The 18008-nt window shown below is 45.1% G+C and overlaps 1 protein-coding gene across 2 annotated transcripts in view; it reads right to left on the reverse strand.

Annotated features, from left to right (window-relative positions):
* The window catches only part of LOC142151627 (disintegrin and metalloproteinase domain-containing protein 9-like), an 89840-nt gene that overhangs the window by 61840 nt on the left and 9992 nt on the right, over nt 1-18008 (reverse strand). For both annotated transcript variants that reach the window (XM_075207465.1, XM_075207464.1), the window contains exons 4-7: nt 14857-14918; nt 11873-11951; nt 9089-9165; nt 8820-8985 (exon numbers count right to left, since the gene is read on the reverse strand). In XM_075207465.1, the coding sequence (XP_075063566.1) occupies nt 8820-8985; nt 9089-9165; nt 11873-11951; nt 14857-14918 (384 nt within the window). The remainder of the gene's footprint in view (nt 1-8819; nt 8986-9088; nt 9166-11872; nt 11952-14856; nt 14919-18008) is intronic.

Consider the following 18008-nt stretch of genomic DNA (forward strand, 5'->3'; position numbering starts at 1 on the left):
ATAAGGTGCCTGTGTATATCCTGTGTTGCAGTCTCTCCCTGTGCACCTCCTCACATATATATTCAGTGGTACAACTTGCTCATGACAGACCACTGATCCCTGTTTCCGGTATCACCTGTTCCAGTACCCTCTCACATAGCAGTGGTACAACTTGCTACCGCAGACCACTGACTACCCGAAAACCTCCACTTGGATTCCATTCCTTCACTCAGACAGCGGTGCAACTTGCTATCTGCAGACCGCTGACTCTCATCACCCCTTTGTCTCTGTTGGACATTCCTCCTCACTATAGCAGTGGTACAACGTGCTATCGCAGACCACTGACTACCTTCACGTGCCCTTGTCCATACAGTTCCTCGTGTATTATTACCTCCATATTACCAGTGCTGCTAGTCATAGACTTTCCTGAGCATCTCATCAGTTACCATTTCCTATTCCGTGATCACCCAGCTACCAGAGTACCCTATTACCATCTACATTGCTCTGGTAAGCCTACCACCTGGTGATCCCTGGGTAAAGACTCCTAGTGCCCGTGACAGTAAGATCAGGCCTAAGACAGACCCAGATACGGAACCTACTGCCAAAGAGATGCTGCAGCATCTGGTTAGCCGTGTGGAGCAACAGGATGCCCGCCAACAGCTGTTACTTCAGTGTTATCAGTCATTAACCTCCCAAGGAACATCTGGACAGACTGTGACAGCTACTACTGAGGCTTCTGTGCTTTCCTCCGTTTCCCCATTGCCATCCCAGGTGTCTACAGCTTCCACGCTCCACCTGCCTACTCCGTCAAAGTACGATGGAGACCCCAAAACTTGTAGGGGTTTCCTCAACCAATGTTCAGTCCATTTTGAGCTCCAACCTCAAAATTTTTCTACCCATCGTTCCAGAGTGGCCTATCTTATCTCTTTGTTTTCAGGACAAGCCCTGGCTTGGGCCTCCCCTCTGTGGGAAAGAAACGATCCAATACTACAAGATAGTGCCAAATTCATTTCTACATTCCGAAGTGTGTTCGATGAACCAGGTCGTGTGACCTCCGCTGCTTCCAGCATCCTCCGTCTGCGACAAGGATCTCATACAGTAGGCCAGTACGTCATTCAATTTAGGATCTTAGCCTCTGAACTTCAGTGGAACACTGAAGCCCTAGTTGCCGCCTTCTGGCAGGGGCTCTCCGATAAAATTAAAGATGCACTGACTACTCAGGAGCTTCCTTCGTCACTTGAGGATTTGATCTCTCTATGCCATCGTGTTGATATGAGATTTCGTGAAAGAGAGGCTGAGAAAACGACTTCTGCTAAAGCACCTCTTCGTTCTAACCCTCAATCTCGTCCAGTGTCACCCACTGTGATTCCCATGGAGATAGGACGTTCCAAGTTATCTTCTGAGGAGAGGAAACGAAGAGTCAAGAATAGACTCTGTATCTATTGTGCTGATTCCACTCATGTTCTCAGCTCCTGCCCTAAGAGATCGGGAAATGCCAGGCCCTAACTAGTTCTGGAGAGGTGAAGTTAGGGTCCCTGGAGTCCTCTCCATCTTCTATGAAATCGAAAATCTGCGCTTTTGATGTTACAGTTTCCTTTGCTACTAAAACCTTTGAGTCACAGGCATTGATTGATTCCGGAGCAGCAGGAAATTTCATTTCCAAATCATTAGTAAAGCAATGGTCTCTACCAGTGATTACCTTAAAAACACCCATTACTGTGACGGCTATCGATGGATCACGTCTCATCAACGGTCTCATCACCCAGAGTACGTCTCCAGTAACCCTTCAGATTGGTGCCCTGCATCATGAAGAAATATCGTTTTTAATCCTTCCTGTTACGACAAGTCCGATTGTCTTAGGCCTTCCATGGCTTCAGTGTCACTCTCCCCAGATTGACTGGCGCACCCCTCAAGTCACGTCTTGGGGGTCTGAATGTCACCATCATTGCCTTTCCCAAGTCATTCCTCTCAAAGTACAGCAATCTTCCATCTCATCTACCTCATCGGGACTCCCTCCTCAATATGCTTCATTTACCGATGTTTTTGATAAAGCTCAGTCTGAACGTCTTCCTCCTCATCGTTCTTGGGATTGTCCGATCGACCTTCTTCCTGGCAAGACTCCCCCCAGGGGCCGGGTCTATCCACTTTCGTTACCTGAGACTCAAGCTACTTCTGAGTATATACAGGAGAACCTCCAGCGTGGGTTCATTCGACCTTCCACCTCGCCCGCTGGAGCTGGGTTCTTCTTCGTCAAAAAGAAGGATGGATCATTACGCCCTTGCATAGATTTTCGTGGACTCAATGCCATTACTATCAAGAATCGGTATCCTATTCCGTTGATCACTGAGCTATTCGATCGCATCAAGGGAGCCCGTATCTTTACTAAGTTGGATCTTCGTGGTGCCTATAATTTAATCAGAATCCGTTCCGGTGACGAATGGAAGACAGCGTTTAACACCAGAGACGGGCATTACGAATATCTGGTAATGCCTTTCGGGCTGTGTAATGCCCCCGCTGTTTTTCAAGGTTTCATCAATGAGATCTTTCGGGACTTATTATATGTATGTGTCGTCGTCTACCTGGACGACATACTGATTTTTTCACAGGACCTGCCTTCTCACCACCTACATGTGGCAGAAGTCCTCTCCAGACTACGGAAAAATTCATTGTTCTGTAAATTAGAAAAATGTTCATTCGAATTACCCCAGATTCCATTCTTGGGGTATATAGTTTCCGGAGTTGGCCTGAAGATGGATCCAGACAAAGTGAGTGCTGTACTACATTGGCCCCAGCCAACTACTCTTCGTGCTATCCAGCGTTTTTTAGGTTTTGCCAATTACTATAGACGCTTCATTCAAGACTTTTCCTCCATTGCATCTCCTATTGTGGCCCTGACTCGAAAAGGGGCTAATCCTAAGCAATGGTCACCTGAGGCTCTTCAAGCCTTTCAAACACTAAAAGAGTCCTTCTCTTCGGCTCCAATCCTTCGACAGCCTGATGTGACACTCCCCTTCTTCCTAGAAGTAGATGCCTCTAATGTGGGCTTAGGAGCTATTCTCTCCCAACGCTCTGAACAGCAAAAGTTCCATCCTTGTGCCTTCTATTCTCGGGGTCTCCTGCCCGCAGAGAAGAATTATACCATCGGGGACAAGGAATTACTGGCTATCAAAGCCGCATTAGAGGAATGGAGATACTTATTGGAGGGAGCTCGCCATCCGGTGACGATCTTCACGGATCATAAGAACTTGTCATATCTCCAGTCTGCCCAATGCTTGAACCCTCGTCAAGCAAGATGGTCTCTTTTCTTTTCCCGTTTTGAATTAATAATTACCTTCAAACCAGCTGCCAAGAACAAAAAAGCTGATGCTTTATCTAGAGCCTTTGTGACGTCCTCTGATATAGAAGAGGGTTCCAACCATACCATTCTAGATCCCAAATGTATCTCACTGGCTGCTTCATCCACCAAAACACTACCATTTGGGAAGACCCTCGTGCCTCCTACTCTAAGGAGGAAAATCCTTTCGTGGTTCCATGCCTCTCGTTTTTCTGGACACGCCGGTGAACACAAGACTTTTGAGATCCTCTCTCGAAGTTACTGGTGGCCTTCAATGAGGAGAGACGTCAAAGAGTTCATTGCTTCCTGTGAACTATGCTCTCAGTTCAAATCCTCCCGTAGAACTCCAGCAGGGTTGCTACGACCACTACCCATTCCGTCCAAACCATGGACCCATATTAGTATGGATTTCGTTACTGACTTACCACCCAGTAAGAATCATAACACTATTTGGGTGGTGGTGGACAGATTTTCGAAGATGGCTCATTTCATCCCTCTGCCTGGTTTGCCTTCCTCGTCCATCCTGGCTGAACATTTCATTAAAGAGATCTTCCGTATCCATGGATGTCCGTCTGAGATTGTGTCTGATAGAGGAGTACAATTCGTTTCCAGATTCTGGCGAGCCCTTTGTAAAACCTTGGGCATACGATTAGCACTCTCATCTTCTTACCATCCGCAATCTAACGGACAAACTGAACGTGTCAATCAAGATCTTGAGACGTTTATAAGAATGTTTTCATCAGCCAATCAAGACAACTGGGTAGAGTTGCTTCCTTGGGCTGAATTCGCCCATAACAACATGTATCATGAATCATCATCCAAAACTCCATTTTTTGTGGTCTACGGTCACCATCCGTCTTTTCCGGAATTTCCTGCCCTCCCGCCCACCCAAGTTCCTGCGGTGGAAACTGTTTGTCAGACCTTTAAAAATATCTGGTCTCAGGTCAAAACCTGTTTAAAGAAGACATCTATCAAATATAAATCTTTCGCAGATAAGAAGAGGCGGGCTATTCCCCCACTAAAAATTGGAGATCGTGTCTGGTTATCCACCAAAAATATTCGTTTGAAGGTTCCATCCATGAAATTCGCCCCCCGTTTTATTGGTCCATATAGGATCATTCAAGTAATCAATCCAGTATGTGTGAAACTTCTTCTTCCTAAGAATCTTCGGATTTCTAATGCCTTCCACGTATCCTTGCTCAAACCTCTGATTATCAACCGTTTCTCAACTCCTCCCTCAGCTCCGCAGCCAGTTCAAGTCCATCAGGAGGAGGATTTCGAGATCACTGAGGTGCTAGACGCAAAAATTTCGCGAGGAGGTCTTCAGTTCCTCGTTCATTGGAAGGGCTTTGGTCCTGAGGAGCGCTCTTGGATCAAGGCTGAAGATCTTAATGCTCCTGCCCTTTTGAAGAAGTTTTATGCCAAAAATCCGGACAAGCCCGGTTCCAGGCGTTCTGTGCCCACCTTTAAAAGGGGGGGTACTGTCACTCACCGGACCGTGAGTGCCTCTTCTCGGACATTTAGGAACCGTGGTCGTCCGCCATCCTGAGGGTCTGCGCATGCGCAGCCCTTTCCTATATTTTTCAGTGTATGTTCCTTTAACTCAATTGGCAGATCAGGCAACACTCCCTATATTAAGCACCTGTGGTCAACACCACGTTGCCTGATCTTGGAGTCTCATTCCCCATGAGTCTCTGAAGGTGTTCCTGTATTCCTCGTGTATTCAGCCCTGCTGATTCCTGTGGTTTCCAAACCACTTCTACCTCTGTGGTTTCCAAACCACTTCTACTCCTGTGGTTCCCATACCACTTCTACCATCAACTGCATCATCGTGACTGTTTGCTGATTCCTATCCGCTGCCTCCGTGCACTACAGTCTTCTAAATCACTTCAACGCTATTATTATCATTGTGACTGTTTGCTGATTCCTATCCGCTGCCTCCGTGCACTACAGTCTTCTAAATCACTTCAACGCTATTATTATCATTGTGGCTGTTTGCTGATTCCTATCTGCTGCCTCCGTGCACTCCAGCCTTCACTTCACATCCACTCACCTGATCATCATCAAGTTCCTGAGCTGACTCCTATCCGCTGCTTCCGTGCACTACAGTCTCCAGCTTGCAACTCGTCTGTGTTCATCATCGTGACTGTTAGCTGATTCCTATCCGCTGCCTCCGTGCACTACAGCCTCCAGCTTGCAACTCGCCTGTGTTCATCACCGTGACTGTTAGCTGATTCCTATCCGCTGCTTCCGTGCCCTACAGTCTCCAGCTTGCAACTCGCCTGTGTTCATCATTGTGACTGTTAGCTGATTCCTATCCGCTACCCCTGTGCATTGCCGCCTCATCTCAGCTCTCCTGTGTTTCCAGTCTACTGCTCACGTTGCCATCCGCTACACTCCTGGATCTACAGCTCCTGGTCTACTCTGCCATCCCGTGTTCCATCACTGTGGGTCCTGTTGGTTGCCCCTGGTTACCTCCGTGGGCGCAGAGTCCTGCTGCTGCTGTCTGCACTATCGTCCATCTCCTGCTGATCCGCTCTCCACGCCTTCACGTGTCCCGCTGGTCTCTACCCTCCTGTCAGCATTGGATTCGTATCTCATCTACTACTCCTCTGCTGGATCATCTCCATTCTCCTGGGTCCTCCATGAGTCCAGTTCCACGTATTACTGATTCCTGTGGATTCGTGTCCCTGTTGGTCTACTTACCTGTGCGCTGCACCTACTAGACCGCTACCTCATCTATCCTGGGACTTCTCATCCAGCCGGCCTCCTGCCGTTCAGGTATCGCTGCACTCCTATCTGACTGCCTGCTTCTGAACCACGGTATGCATACTTCTCATTGACTGTGCTGGTGTATTGCATATCTTGCTGGACTGTGTTTGGTTCTCCTCTGGAGTCTGCTATCCGCTGAGTCTATTGCCATCATTGACTGTGTTAACTTGTGCTGGACTGCTTCAAGAGACTTTCTATATTTGCAGATCTGTTCAGTCATTTATATATATATTGTGCATGTTACTGTGGATCGTATATAAGGTGCCTGTGTATATCCTGTGTTGCAGTCTCTCCCTGTGCACCTCCTCACATATATATTCAGTGGTACAACTTGCTCATGACAGACCACTGATCCCTGTTTCCGGTATCACCTGTTCCAGTACCCTCTCACATAGCAGTGGTACAACTTGCTACCGCAGACCACTGACTACCCGGAAACCTCCACTTGGATTCCATTCCTTCACTCAGACAGCGGTGCAACTTGCTATCCGCAGACCGCTGACTCTCATCACCCCTTTGTCTCTGTTGGACATTCCTCCTCACTATAGCAGTGGTACAACGTGCTATCGCAGACCACTGACTACCTTCACGTGCCCTTGTCCATACAGTTCCTCGTGTATTATTACCTCCATATTACCAGTGCTGCTAGTCATAGACTTTCCTGAGCATCTCATCAGTTACCATTTCCTATTCCGTGATCACCCAGCTACCAGAGTACCCTATTACCATCTACATTGCTCTGGTAAGCCTACCACCTGGTGATCCCTGGGTAAAGACTCCTAGTGCCCGTGACAATACATTTATATATTGCTCATTCATCAGTTATAGGACACTTAATTATTCCAAACACAGATGAATTGTTTGTACACCTTTGTACTAGTGTCCACTAGTGTTGAAACATGTATCAACAACTCATTCACAAAAGTGGAAAATTGTTTGTTGTGGGGGAATAGCCATCTCACATAGCTTAAAGAGCATGAATGTCTCTGCTAAAGACACTTTATGAAATAGGGTAAGAACAATAAAAACCCTCACAGATTACAGAGAAGTCTGTAAACAAAAATGTTACTGGAGATCCAGTATCCATATTAGTGACTCAAATTCATACAATTAGTCATGGCCAAAAGTTTTGAGAATGACACAAGTATTGATTTTCACAAAGTTTGCTGCTTCAGTGTTTTTAGATCTTTTTATCAGATGTTGCTATGGTATACTGAAGTATAATTACAAGCATGATACAAGTGTCAAAGCCATTTATTGATAATTACATTAAGTTTATGCAAAGAGTCAATATCTGCAGTGTTGACCCTTCTTTTTGAAGACCTCAGCAATTCACCCTGGCATGCTGTCAATCAACTTCTGGGCCACATACTGACTGATGGCCTAATCAATGCTTGGAGTTTGATAGAATTTGTGGGTTTTTGTTTGTCCACCTGCCTCTTGAGGATTCACCACAAGTTCTCAGTGGGATTATAGTCTGGGGAGTTTCCTGGCCATGGACCCAAAATTTAGATGTTTTGATCCCCAAGTCACTTAGTTATCACTTTTGCCTTATGGCAAGGTGCTCTATCATGCTGAAAAAGGCATTGTTCGTTACCAAACTGTTCTTGGATTGTTGGGAGAAGTTGCTCTTGGAGGATGTTTTGGTACCATTCTTTATTCATGGCTGTGTTCTTAGGCAAGATTGTGAGTGAGCCTACTCCCTTGGCTGAGAAGCAACCCCACACATGAATGGTCTCAGGATGCTTTACTGTTGGCATGACACAGGACTGATGGTAGCGCTCACCTTTCCTTCTCCAGACAAGCGTTTTTCCAGATGCCCCAAACAATCTGAAAGGGGATTCATCAGAGAAAATGACTTTACCCCAGTCCTCAGTAGTCCAATCCCTGTACCTTTTGCAGAATATCAGTCTATCCCTGATGTTTTTCCTGGAAAGAAGAGGCTTATTGCTGGCCTTCTTCACATCAGGCCATCCTCCAAAAAACTTTGCCTCACTGTGCGTGCAGATGCACTCACACCTGCCTGCTGCCATTGCTGAGCAAGCTCTGCACTAATGGTGCCCGGTCCCGCAGCTGAATCAACTTTAGGAGATGGTCCTGGCGCTTGCTGGACGTTCTTAAGCTCCCTGAAGCCTTTTTCACAACTATTGAACATCTCTCCTTGAAGTTCTTGATGATCCGATAAATGGTTGGTTTAGGTGCAATCTTACTAGCAGCAATATCCTTGCTTATGAAGTGCTTTTTGTGCAAAGCAATGATGACTGCACGTGTTTCCTTGCAGATAACCATGGTTAACAGAGGAAGAACAATGATTTCAAGCACCACCCTCCTTTTAAAGCTTCCAGTCTGTTATTCTAACTCAATCAGCATGATAGAGTGATCTCCAGCCTTGTCCTCGTCAACACTCTCACCTGTGTTAATGAGAAAATCACTGACCTGATGTCAGCCTGGTCCTTTAGTGGCAGGGCTGAATTGCAGTGGAAATGTTGTTTTGGGGATAAAGTTCATTGTCATGGCAAAGAGGGACTTTAAAATGAATTGCAATTCATCTGATCATTCTTTATGACATTCTGGAGTATATGCAATAAAAACTGAGGCAGCAGACTTTATGAAAAGTAATATTTGTGTCATTCTCAAAAATTTTGGCCATGACTGTACATCAGAAAGCTTCTATTTTACATTAAATGTGATGAGAAGCTCTGCAATAAGCAATGATATGGAAAATAATCTGTACCTGTATATTATCCATGTCTGGTCTTATGCTTAGCGCGTTAGATGTGTCTAAGTCACACTTCACATAGGTTTCAAAAGCTTCTGCATTGTAAACAATGTGACTGAAATCCTCCACTTGTCCGTCTGGCTCAATGACATACTTAAACTCCTCTGTCTGCATGGTACCCCTACAAAGAATGGTGACACAGAAGTCTTCATTGCAATCACTATTTTGTGGTCTGCTGTAATCACCTACCACCTACTCAGGCATTTTCCCATATTTGAATTTACCTAAGTCCAGTACATATGCTCACGGCCACTGCTGAGTTTGGATAATCTTCCATGTATCCTTGATAATAGCACTTGGTCTAAAAACAATACATAAACTACAATTGTCAGGGAGCGTATCTGATGATAAGAGAGTTAATAAGCCAAAATATATAATACATTAAGTCTTCCCTACAAAGTATAAGTCTTCCCTACTCAGCCTGTGACTTTCTGTAGAACTCCACAGTGACTTCTTATATCCTGATAATATATAGTAAAGGCTATATCACACCCACAAGAAATATTATTATAGGGGATATTTTATAAAAGTGGAATAAGATTTAAGTGGAGGTAGATTATCCTTAAAATGGTTGTACATTGACTCCATATTCTATAAAAATAAGATTTATCTGGTTTGGAACTTCCACTTTCTGTTCCCTTCGATTGTAAAGTATCTCTATGAATCTTTAGAAGGTTTTTTGCACACAATTGAAGAAATTCTCAATAATGGAGCACAGAAGAAACAGATTAAACACTCCAAATCAGACATATTTCTAGGAGAGTAGTTGGAGAACCAAGAACTAATGAATGAACTAATGAAACCTCTTTTCAAAGGACGTGACTCCAATTTTCAGACATATTTACAGCATTTGTCTCTCTGCTCCATGTTTGAGTATATTATCCAGGGCCGGACCGGGACTAAAAATCAGCCCTGGCATTTAACATACACAGGCCCACCTCAGTTCAAACATGAAAGAAATCGTGTGACGGCGGCGCCAAAAAGGGCGTGGCCGCATTTTGTTGTGGGTGTGGCCAACATGGGGCATTGATTCAGTTCCCTTCCCCTAACTAGAGCTGGATTAAGGCGCAGGTGGCCCAAGGTATTTAAGACAGTAGGGCCCTATTATGTAACATGGTTATCATTTTAGACAAATACACAGGCAATACTGTGTACCCTACTGTTAGAAGCACGCAGCTTTGCCTTCACAAGCAGTACGTAGTGAAGCGGGACATACCTCCCAACTGTCCTTGCAGTAAAACCAAATCCTGACTATGTGAGACAGTCACCCAAATTCAGGACTGCCCCACCAGATTCAGGACAGTTGGCAGATTGTCCTGCTCTCTCCTACCTGTCTTGCTCACTTTCACCACTTGTAGCAGCTGGTTTCTTTAGCTCAGTTCTTTCTTGTCTTGATCCTGGAATATTGGATGCCCTATTTTGAAAAAAATGGGGTTAAAACAATAGCACTCACATTTTATAATTAGGCCTCCCTCCAGTCCCCACAATAATAATAATATTCACATTTAATAAATAGACCTATTTCCCTCCAACCAGCCCCAACATTAAATTAACAGTATACCCATTTACTCAAAACATATTTCCCTCCCTCCAAACAGTCCCAACAATAAATTAAATAGTATTAAAGTTTAATAAATATAGCCATTTTCCACAACCATCCCCAACAAATAATTCATATTCGCATTTAATAAATAGCTCTCCTCCCCAAAATCAGCCCTATATTCAATTGATAGCCCACCCCAGCATTAAATTAAAGGTTCTTTCACCTCACCTTAAATAATTAGCCCCCACCTACACTCCACAATTAAATAGCCTACCTCCCAACACTATATTAAGATCTTCCCTTCCCTCACATATTATATATAAAATACTGCGCACGCACACTATATGAACATGGCCAAACACACACGCACACTATAGCAACATGGGGCCCCACTATTAGGCGCACTGTTTGCTCCACTGTTTGTTTGCTCCAGTTTGCCCCACTGTTTGTTATCCCCACTATTTGTTTGCCCCACTGTTTGTTAGCCCCACTGTTTGTTTTAGCCCCACTGTTTGTTTTAGCCCCAGTTTGTTTGCCCCACTGTTTGTTTGCCCCACTGTTTGTTTTAGCCCCACTGTTTGTTTTAGCCCCAGTTTGCCCCACTGTTTGTTAGCCCCATTGTTTGTTTGCCCCAGTTTGTTTGCCCCACTGTTTGCCCGTTTATTAGCTCCATTGTTTGTTTGCCCCAGTTCGTTTGCCCCACTGTTTGTTTGCCCCAGTTTGTTAGCCCCATTGTTTGTTTGCCCCAGTTTGTTAGCCCCATTGTTTGTTTGCCCCACTGTTTGTTTGCACCAGTTTGCTAGCCCCATTGTTTGTTTGCCCCAGTTTATTAGCCCCATTGTTTATTTGCCCCAGTTTGTTTGCCCCACTGTTTGTTTGCCCCAGTTTGTTAGCCCCACTATTACTTACACACACAGACACACTATTACTTACACACACACACAGACACTTACCTTTTTACTTCCAGCAGCAGCACTCAGCGCGCTGCCCGGCGGACGGAGAATCAGTGACAGCCGCCTATGCGACCAATCACATGGGACGGCACCACGTGACAGGTGCCGTCCCATGTGATTGGTCGCATAGGCGGCTGTCACTAATTCTCCGTCCGCCGAGCAGCGCGCAGAGTGCTGTTGCTCGGCGGGCAAGCAGACCGGCCCATTTGGCCATCGGCCCTTCTGGCATTTGCCAGAAGTGCCAGATGGCCAGTCCGGCCCTGATATTATCTATAGAAATAATAAGTGATCTTGTTTTGTCAGTTGCATCTATACATATCACACTGACATGACCAACAAATAAGATGATTGAGCAGAGTGATATTGAGTAAAACCTTCAGCATATATTATAGTGGTGTGCTAATGTTATAATACAGTGTGAGGGGGAAAAAGCACAAGAACATTCCCTGGAAATCAGACAAAAATGGAACCTTTTCTCATTGGTTTATTCAATAAACTTGGATATCACTTACCTGAATATGTGGTTCATAAAAATACAATTGCTTGCTCTTAGTGAATGAAAAGACTTTAAAGTCAGCTGATACGAGAAAACTACAAAGGGAAAATAGTACATTCTCTTGTCAGCTGTGATGTATTGTTCATTACAAAAAAACAACAATATATTGCTTACTTATAATACAGTATATTGCTGTACACTATATAATATATTGCTTATTTAAATAATATACATGGCTCCTATATAAGTAAGTACCTATAGAAGTAAATGGTACACAAGGAACTGACTCATGGGGGTAAATGTATCAAGCTGAGAGTTTTCTGGCGGGTTTGAATAGTGGAGATATTGCCCATAGCAACCAATCAGATTCTAGCTATCATTTTGTAGAATGTACTAAATAAATGATAGTTAGAATCTGATTGGTTTCTCAAACCCGCCGGAAAACTCTCAGCTTGATACATTTACCCCATGGTGTTCTCAAATACTAGGGGTTTTTAACAAGATTTGGGATCGGTTGAACTCCGATTTTCACCTAATTGTAGCATGGAGGACAGAGTCATTGTTTCCAGGGGCTAAACTTATGGATAAGATTATATAATATAGGCCCCAAGGTTATTTACTCTATAGGCAAAATAGGCACATACTCAGGGCAGCATAGAAATGATTTCATGTTCATTTCATTTACTAGTTTTCTTTGTAATCTTTTTTTTACAACTTGGGGGTAAATGTATGAAGCTCCGGGATCTTCAACACCCGCGAGTTTGGCGTCTTCAGCACTTAAATTTAAAGCGGCGCTGCCTTGTAAAGGGAAACTTCCCTTTCCAAGGCAGCGCCGCTTTAAATTTAAGCGCTGAAGACGCCGAACTCGCGGGTGTTGAAGAACCCGGAGTTTCATACATTTACCCCTTGGTCTTTTCGACTGATTTTACTCAGTAAAAGATAACGAAAGAGAGGGTATTGGATAGAAGGTCATAGATATGTGGGATAGGCAGAATTAATTTCATGCTTGATTAGTAGTCTAGCATTTATTCACTCTCTATTTCTAGGGCAGCATCATCATTAAATATGCAAAACCTCTTTTTTGGTAACTTAAAACATTCTCAAAGGATAAATATCACTTTACTGATGATTATTATTATTATTATTATTATTTATTTATAAGGCACCACAAGGTTTCCGCAGCACCGAACACAGTACAAACAATGGACAGTACAGGGAATAACAGTACAGAACAATAAACGAGTAATACCGAGACTTCAGATGCTCCAGGAAAATCAAAAATATTGAGGTTGGAGCAGAAGAGAAGGTAGAGAGACAGGAGGGAGAAGGGCCCTGCTCATTAGAGCTTACATCCTAAAGGGAGGGCAACAGACAATCGGCACAGAGGGAGTCAGAGGAGGGGAGCAAGCGCATCCTTTTCAAAGGAGGGTCCAGGAGATGAGAGCGAGCATGGAAAGAGGGTTAAAGGGAGGGCTGGTAAGCTTTGAGGAAGAGATGAGTTTTGAGTGCCCATTTGAAGGATCACAAGTTAGGGGATAGACGGATGGAGCGAGGGAGGTCATTCCAGTGCAAGGGGGCAGCTCGGGAGAAGTCTTGAATTCTGGAGTGGGATGAGGTTATTAGAGTGGAGGAGAGGCGACGATCATTGGGCGAGCGCAGGGACCGGGCGGGAGTGTGGATGGAGAGGAGATTGGAGATATAGGGGGCAGTAGACTGGGAGAGGGCCTTGTAGGTGAGGGTAAGAAGTTTGAAAAGAATTCGATAGGGGAAGGGGAGCCAGTGAAGGGCAAGGCAAAGAGGGGAGGCAGAAGAGGAGACGAGAAAGGAAGATAAGCCTCGCCGCCGCATTGAGTATAGAAGGAAGGGGGGCAAGGCAAGAGTGGGGGAGGCCGGTGAGGAGAAGATTGCAGTAGTCCAGCCGGGAAATGATGAGCGTGTGGATAATAGTTTTGGTTGCTTCATTAGATAGGAAGGGCCGGATGCGGGCAATGTTACGAAGTTGAAAGCGACAGGATTGCGCAAGAGATTGAATGTAGGGGGTAAAAGAGAGGGAGGAGTCGAGGGTGACGCCCAGGCAGTGTAGTTGGGGGACGGAGGAAATTGTGGAGTTGTTAATAGTGATGGAGAGATCCAGATGGGATAAGGACTTAGACGGAGGGAAAACAATAAGTTCTGTTTTTTCAATGTTAATTTTGAGAAAGCGAGAGGACATCCAAGAGGAGATGGCAGAGAGGCAGTCAGATACACGAGAGAGGAGGGGAGGGGAAAGATCAGGAGAAGAGATGTAAAGTTGAATATCATCGGCGTATAGGTGATACTGAAGGCCGAATGAGGTGATGAGAGCACCAAGGGAGGAGAAGAGTAGAGGGCCAAGAACAGAGCCCTGAGGGACTCCTACAGGGAGGGCAGAGGGGGGGGAGGATGAACCGGACATAGATACAGAGAAAGAGCGGTTGGCGAGATAGGAAGTGAACCATGTAAGGACAGAGCCAGAGAGACCGAGAGAGTGAAGTGTCTGCAAGAGGAGGGGATGGTCTACGGTGTCAAAGGCTGCAGATAGGACCAGGAGGATGAGCAGGGAGAAGTGACCCCTGGATTTAGCAGAGAGGAGATCATTTGTTACATTGGTCAGGGCAGTTTCGGTAGAGTGGAGGGGGCGGAAGCCAGATTGGACAGGGTCAAGGAGGGAATTGTCAGAGAGGTGACAGGTGAGGCGGTTGCAAACAATTCGCTCGAGAAGTTTAGAGGCGTAGGGGAGAAGAGAAATGGGGCGGTAGTTGGCGAGTGTGGTGGGATCGAGATTAGTTTTTTTTAGAATAGGAGAGATGAGGGCATGTTTGAAGGAGGAGAGGAGGGGATTAGTACAACAATTCGAAAGGATGGTCCTTGCTGCCTCATTTATGTTTTAAATCTCCCTTTACATACAAAACAACCTCTGGTTCCTAAGTTATTTGCAAGTCTGCAAAATGTCTGCAGCTGAAATGAATAAAAATGACTTACGGATTGCGTACTAGATGAAGAACATAACGCGTCCCGTCCAGGGTAATCATATATGACAGCTCCTACACATTTATTAGAGAAAAACAGCGTAATTACATTAGTCATACTGTAAATGGGTAATAGTGTGTGTGGTCAGTGTGGGATTAAGGGCCTGGCGCTCCTGGAACTGGAATTTCTGACTGGCATCTCATGGTCTGCACCAAAGCATAGATGTGGCTTGCTGGAAGTAGGTGTGATTTTACACCCCCAGGAAGGCTAATAACAAAATCTATTTCAAAGAGTTAATATTGAATAAAACACAGCAATATCAGAAATATATAAAATGCAATCCCATCATCTGCTTATCAATATACTAAGCTTTGCCTCATTGTGACCATAATACCATGTAGGGTTTCATTAGCTGGTGATCAAAACACTATGCAGAGCCCCGGTATACAATGTAGAGTCCTATCATCTGATGACCAGTATAACATGCAGAGCCCCAGTATACAATGTAGTCATATCATCTGATGACCAGTATAACATGTAGAGCCCCATTATACAATGTAGAGTCCTTTCATCTGATGACTAGTATAACCTGCAGAGCCCCATTATACAATGTAGAGTCCTTTCATCTGACGACCAGGATAACATGCAGAGCCCCAGTATACAATGTAGAGTCCTTTCATCTGATGACCAGTATAACTTGCAGAGCTCCATTATATAATGTAGATTCCTATCATCTGATGACCAGTATAACATGCCGAGCCCCATTATACAATGTAGAGTCCTTTCATCTGATGACTAGTATAACCTGCAGAGCCCCATTATACAATGTAGAGTCCTTTCATCTGATGACCAGTATAACCTGCAGAGCCCCATTATACAATGTAGAGTCCTTTCATCTGATGACCAGTATAACATGCAGAGCCCCATTATACAATGTAGAGTCCTATCATCTGATGACCAGTATAACCTGCAGAGCCCAATTATACAATGTAGAGTCCTTTCATCTGATGACCAGTATAACATGCAGAGCCCCATTATACAATGTAGAATCCTTTCATCTGATGACTAGTATAACCTGCAGAGCCCCATTATACAATGTAGAGTCCTTTCATCTGATGACCAGTATAACCTGCAGAGCCCCATTATACAATGTAGAGTCCTTTCAACTGATGACCAGTATAAGCTGCAGAGCCCCATTATACAATGTAGAGTCCTTTCATCTGACGACCAGGATAACATGTAGAGCCCCAGTATACAATGTAGAGTCCTTTCATCTGATGACCAGTATAACCTGCAGAGCTCCATTATACAATGTAGATTCCTATCATCTGATGACCAGTATAACATTCAGAGCCCCATTATACAATGTAGAGTCCTTTCATCTGATGACCAGTATAACCTGCAGAGCCCCATTATACAATGTAGAGTCCTATCATATGATGACCAGTATAACATGCAGAGCCCCATTATACAATGTAGAGGCCTATCATCTGATGACCAGTATAACCTGCAGAGCCCAATTATACAATGTAGAGTCCTTTCATCTGATGACCAGTATAACATGCAGAGCCCCATTATACAATGTAGATGTCACGGGCACTAGGAGTCTTTACCCAGGGATCACCAGGTGATAGGCTTACCAGAGCAGTATAGATGGTAATATGGTACTCTGGTAGCAGGGTGATCACGGAACAGGAAATAGCAGATGATAGAGATGCTCAGGAAAGTCTATGACTAGCAGCACTGGTAATATGGATGTAGTAATACACGAGGAACTGTATGGACAAAGGACACGTGAGGGTAGTCAGTGGTCTGCGATAGCAAGTTGTACCACTGCTATAGTGAGGAGGAATGTCCAACAGAAACGAGGAGGTGATGAGAGTCAGCGGTCTGCGGATAGCAAGTTGTACCGCTGTCTGAGTGAAGGAATGAAATCCAAGTGGAGGTATCCGGGGAGTCAGTGGTCTGCGTTAGCAAGTTGTACCACTGCTAAGTGAGAGGATACTGGAACAGGTGACACAGGAAACAGGGATCAGTGGTCTGCCTCAGCAAGTTGTACCACTGAATATATATGTGAGGAGGAGCACGGGGAGAGACTGCAATACAGAGGATACATGGGCACCTTAACCTTGATCCACAATAACATGCACAATATAGTAATGACTGAACAGCACTGCAATAGTAGAAAGTCACTGAAACAATCCGGGCAAAAGATAACACAGTCAATGATGGTAATAGTCCCAGCGGATAGTAAACTCCAGAGGAGAACAAACTCAGTCCAGCAAGATATGCAATACACCAGCACAGTCAATGAGAAGTATGCATACCGTGATTCAGGAGCAGGCTGTCAGACAGGAGTGCAGAGATACCTGAACGGCTGGAGGCCGGCAGGATGCGAAGTCCCTAAAGGGTGAAGCGGTAATCAAGTAGGTGCAGCGCACAGGTAGGTAGACCAGCAGGGGAACAAATACTCAGGAAGCAGTAGTATGTAGAACTGGACTCCTGGAGAACCCTGAAGAGTAGCGATGGTCTAGACGAGATGAAAGCAGTGAGGCGCAGATCCGATGCAGACTGGCGAGTAGAGACCAGCAGGAACACAGAGAAGCACGGAGAGCGGATCAGCAGTTGTAGACACGAGTAGAACTGAGGAGTAGCAGTCAGCAGGACTCTGCAGGTACACGGAGGTAGCGGATAGCAACCAGCAGGTGCAGCCACGATGAAACACGGGAGAGCAGAGCTGAGCTGGAACTGTTGAGCACGGAGAGCAGCGGATAGGAATCAGTTGTAGCAGTCTCGAGGAAACACGGGAGAGATGAGATGAGCTGAAGACTGAAGCGCACGGAGGCAGCGGATAGGAATCAGCCAAACAGTCACGATGAAACACAGGCGAGTTGAAGTAGATTGAAGACTGTAGTGCACGGAGGCAGCGGAGAGGAATCAGCTAACAGTCACGATGAAGCACAGATGAGTTGAAGTAGATAGAAGACTGTAGTGCACGGAGGCAGCGGATAGGAATCAGCTAACAGTCACGATGAAACACAGCAGAGTTGAAGTGGTTTGAAGACTGTAGTGCACGGAGGCAGCGGATAGGAATCAGCTAACAGTCACGATGAAACACAGCAGAGTTGAAGGGGTTTGAAGACTGTAGTGCACGGAGGCAGCGG

Source organism: Mixophyes fleayi, chromosome 4 (genome assembly GCF_038048845.1).
Source record: "Mixophyes fleayi isolate aMixFle1 chromosome 4, aMixFle1.hap1, whole genome shotgun sequence".
Lineage (NCBI taxonomy): Eukaryota > Metazoa > Chordata > Amphibia > Anura > Limnodynastidae > Mixophyes > Mixophyes fleayi.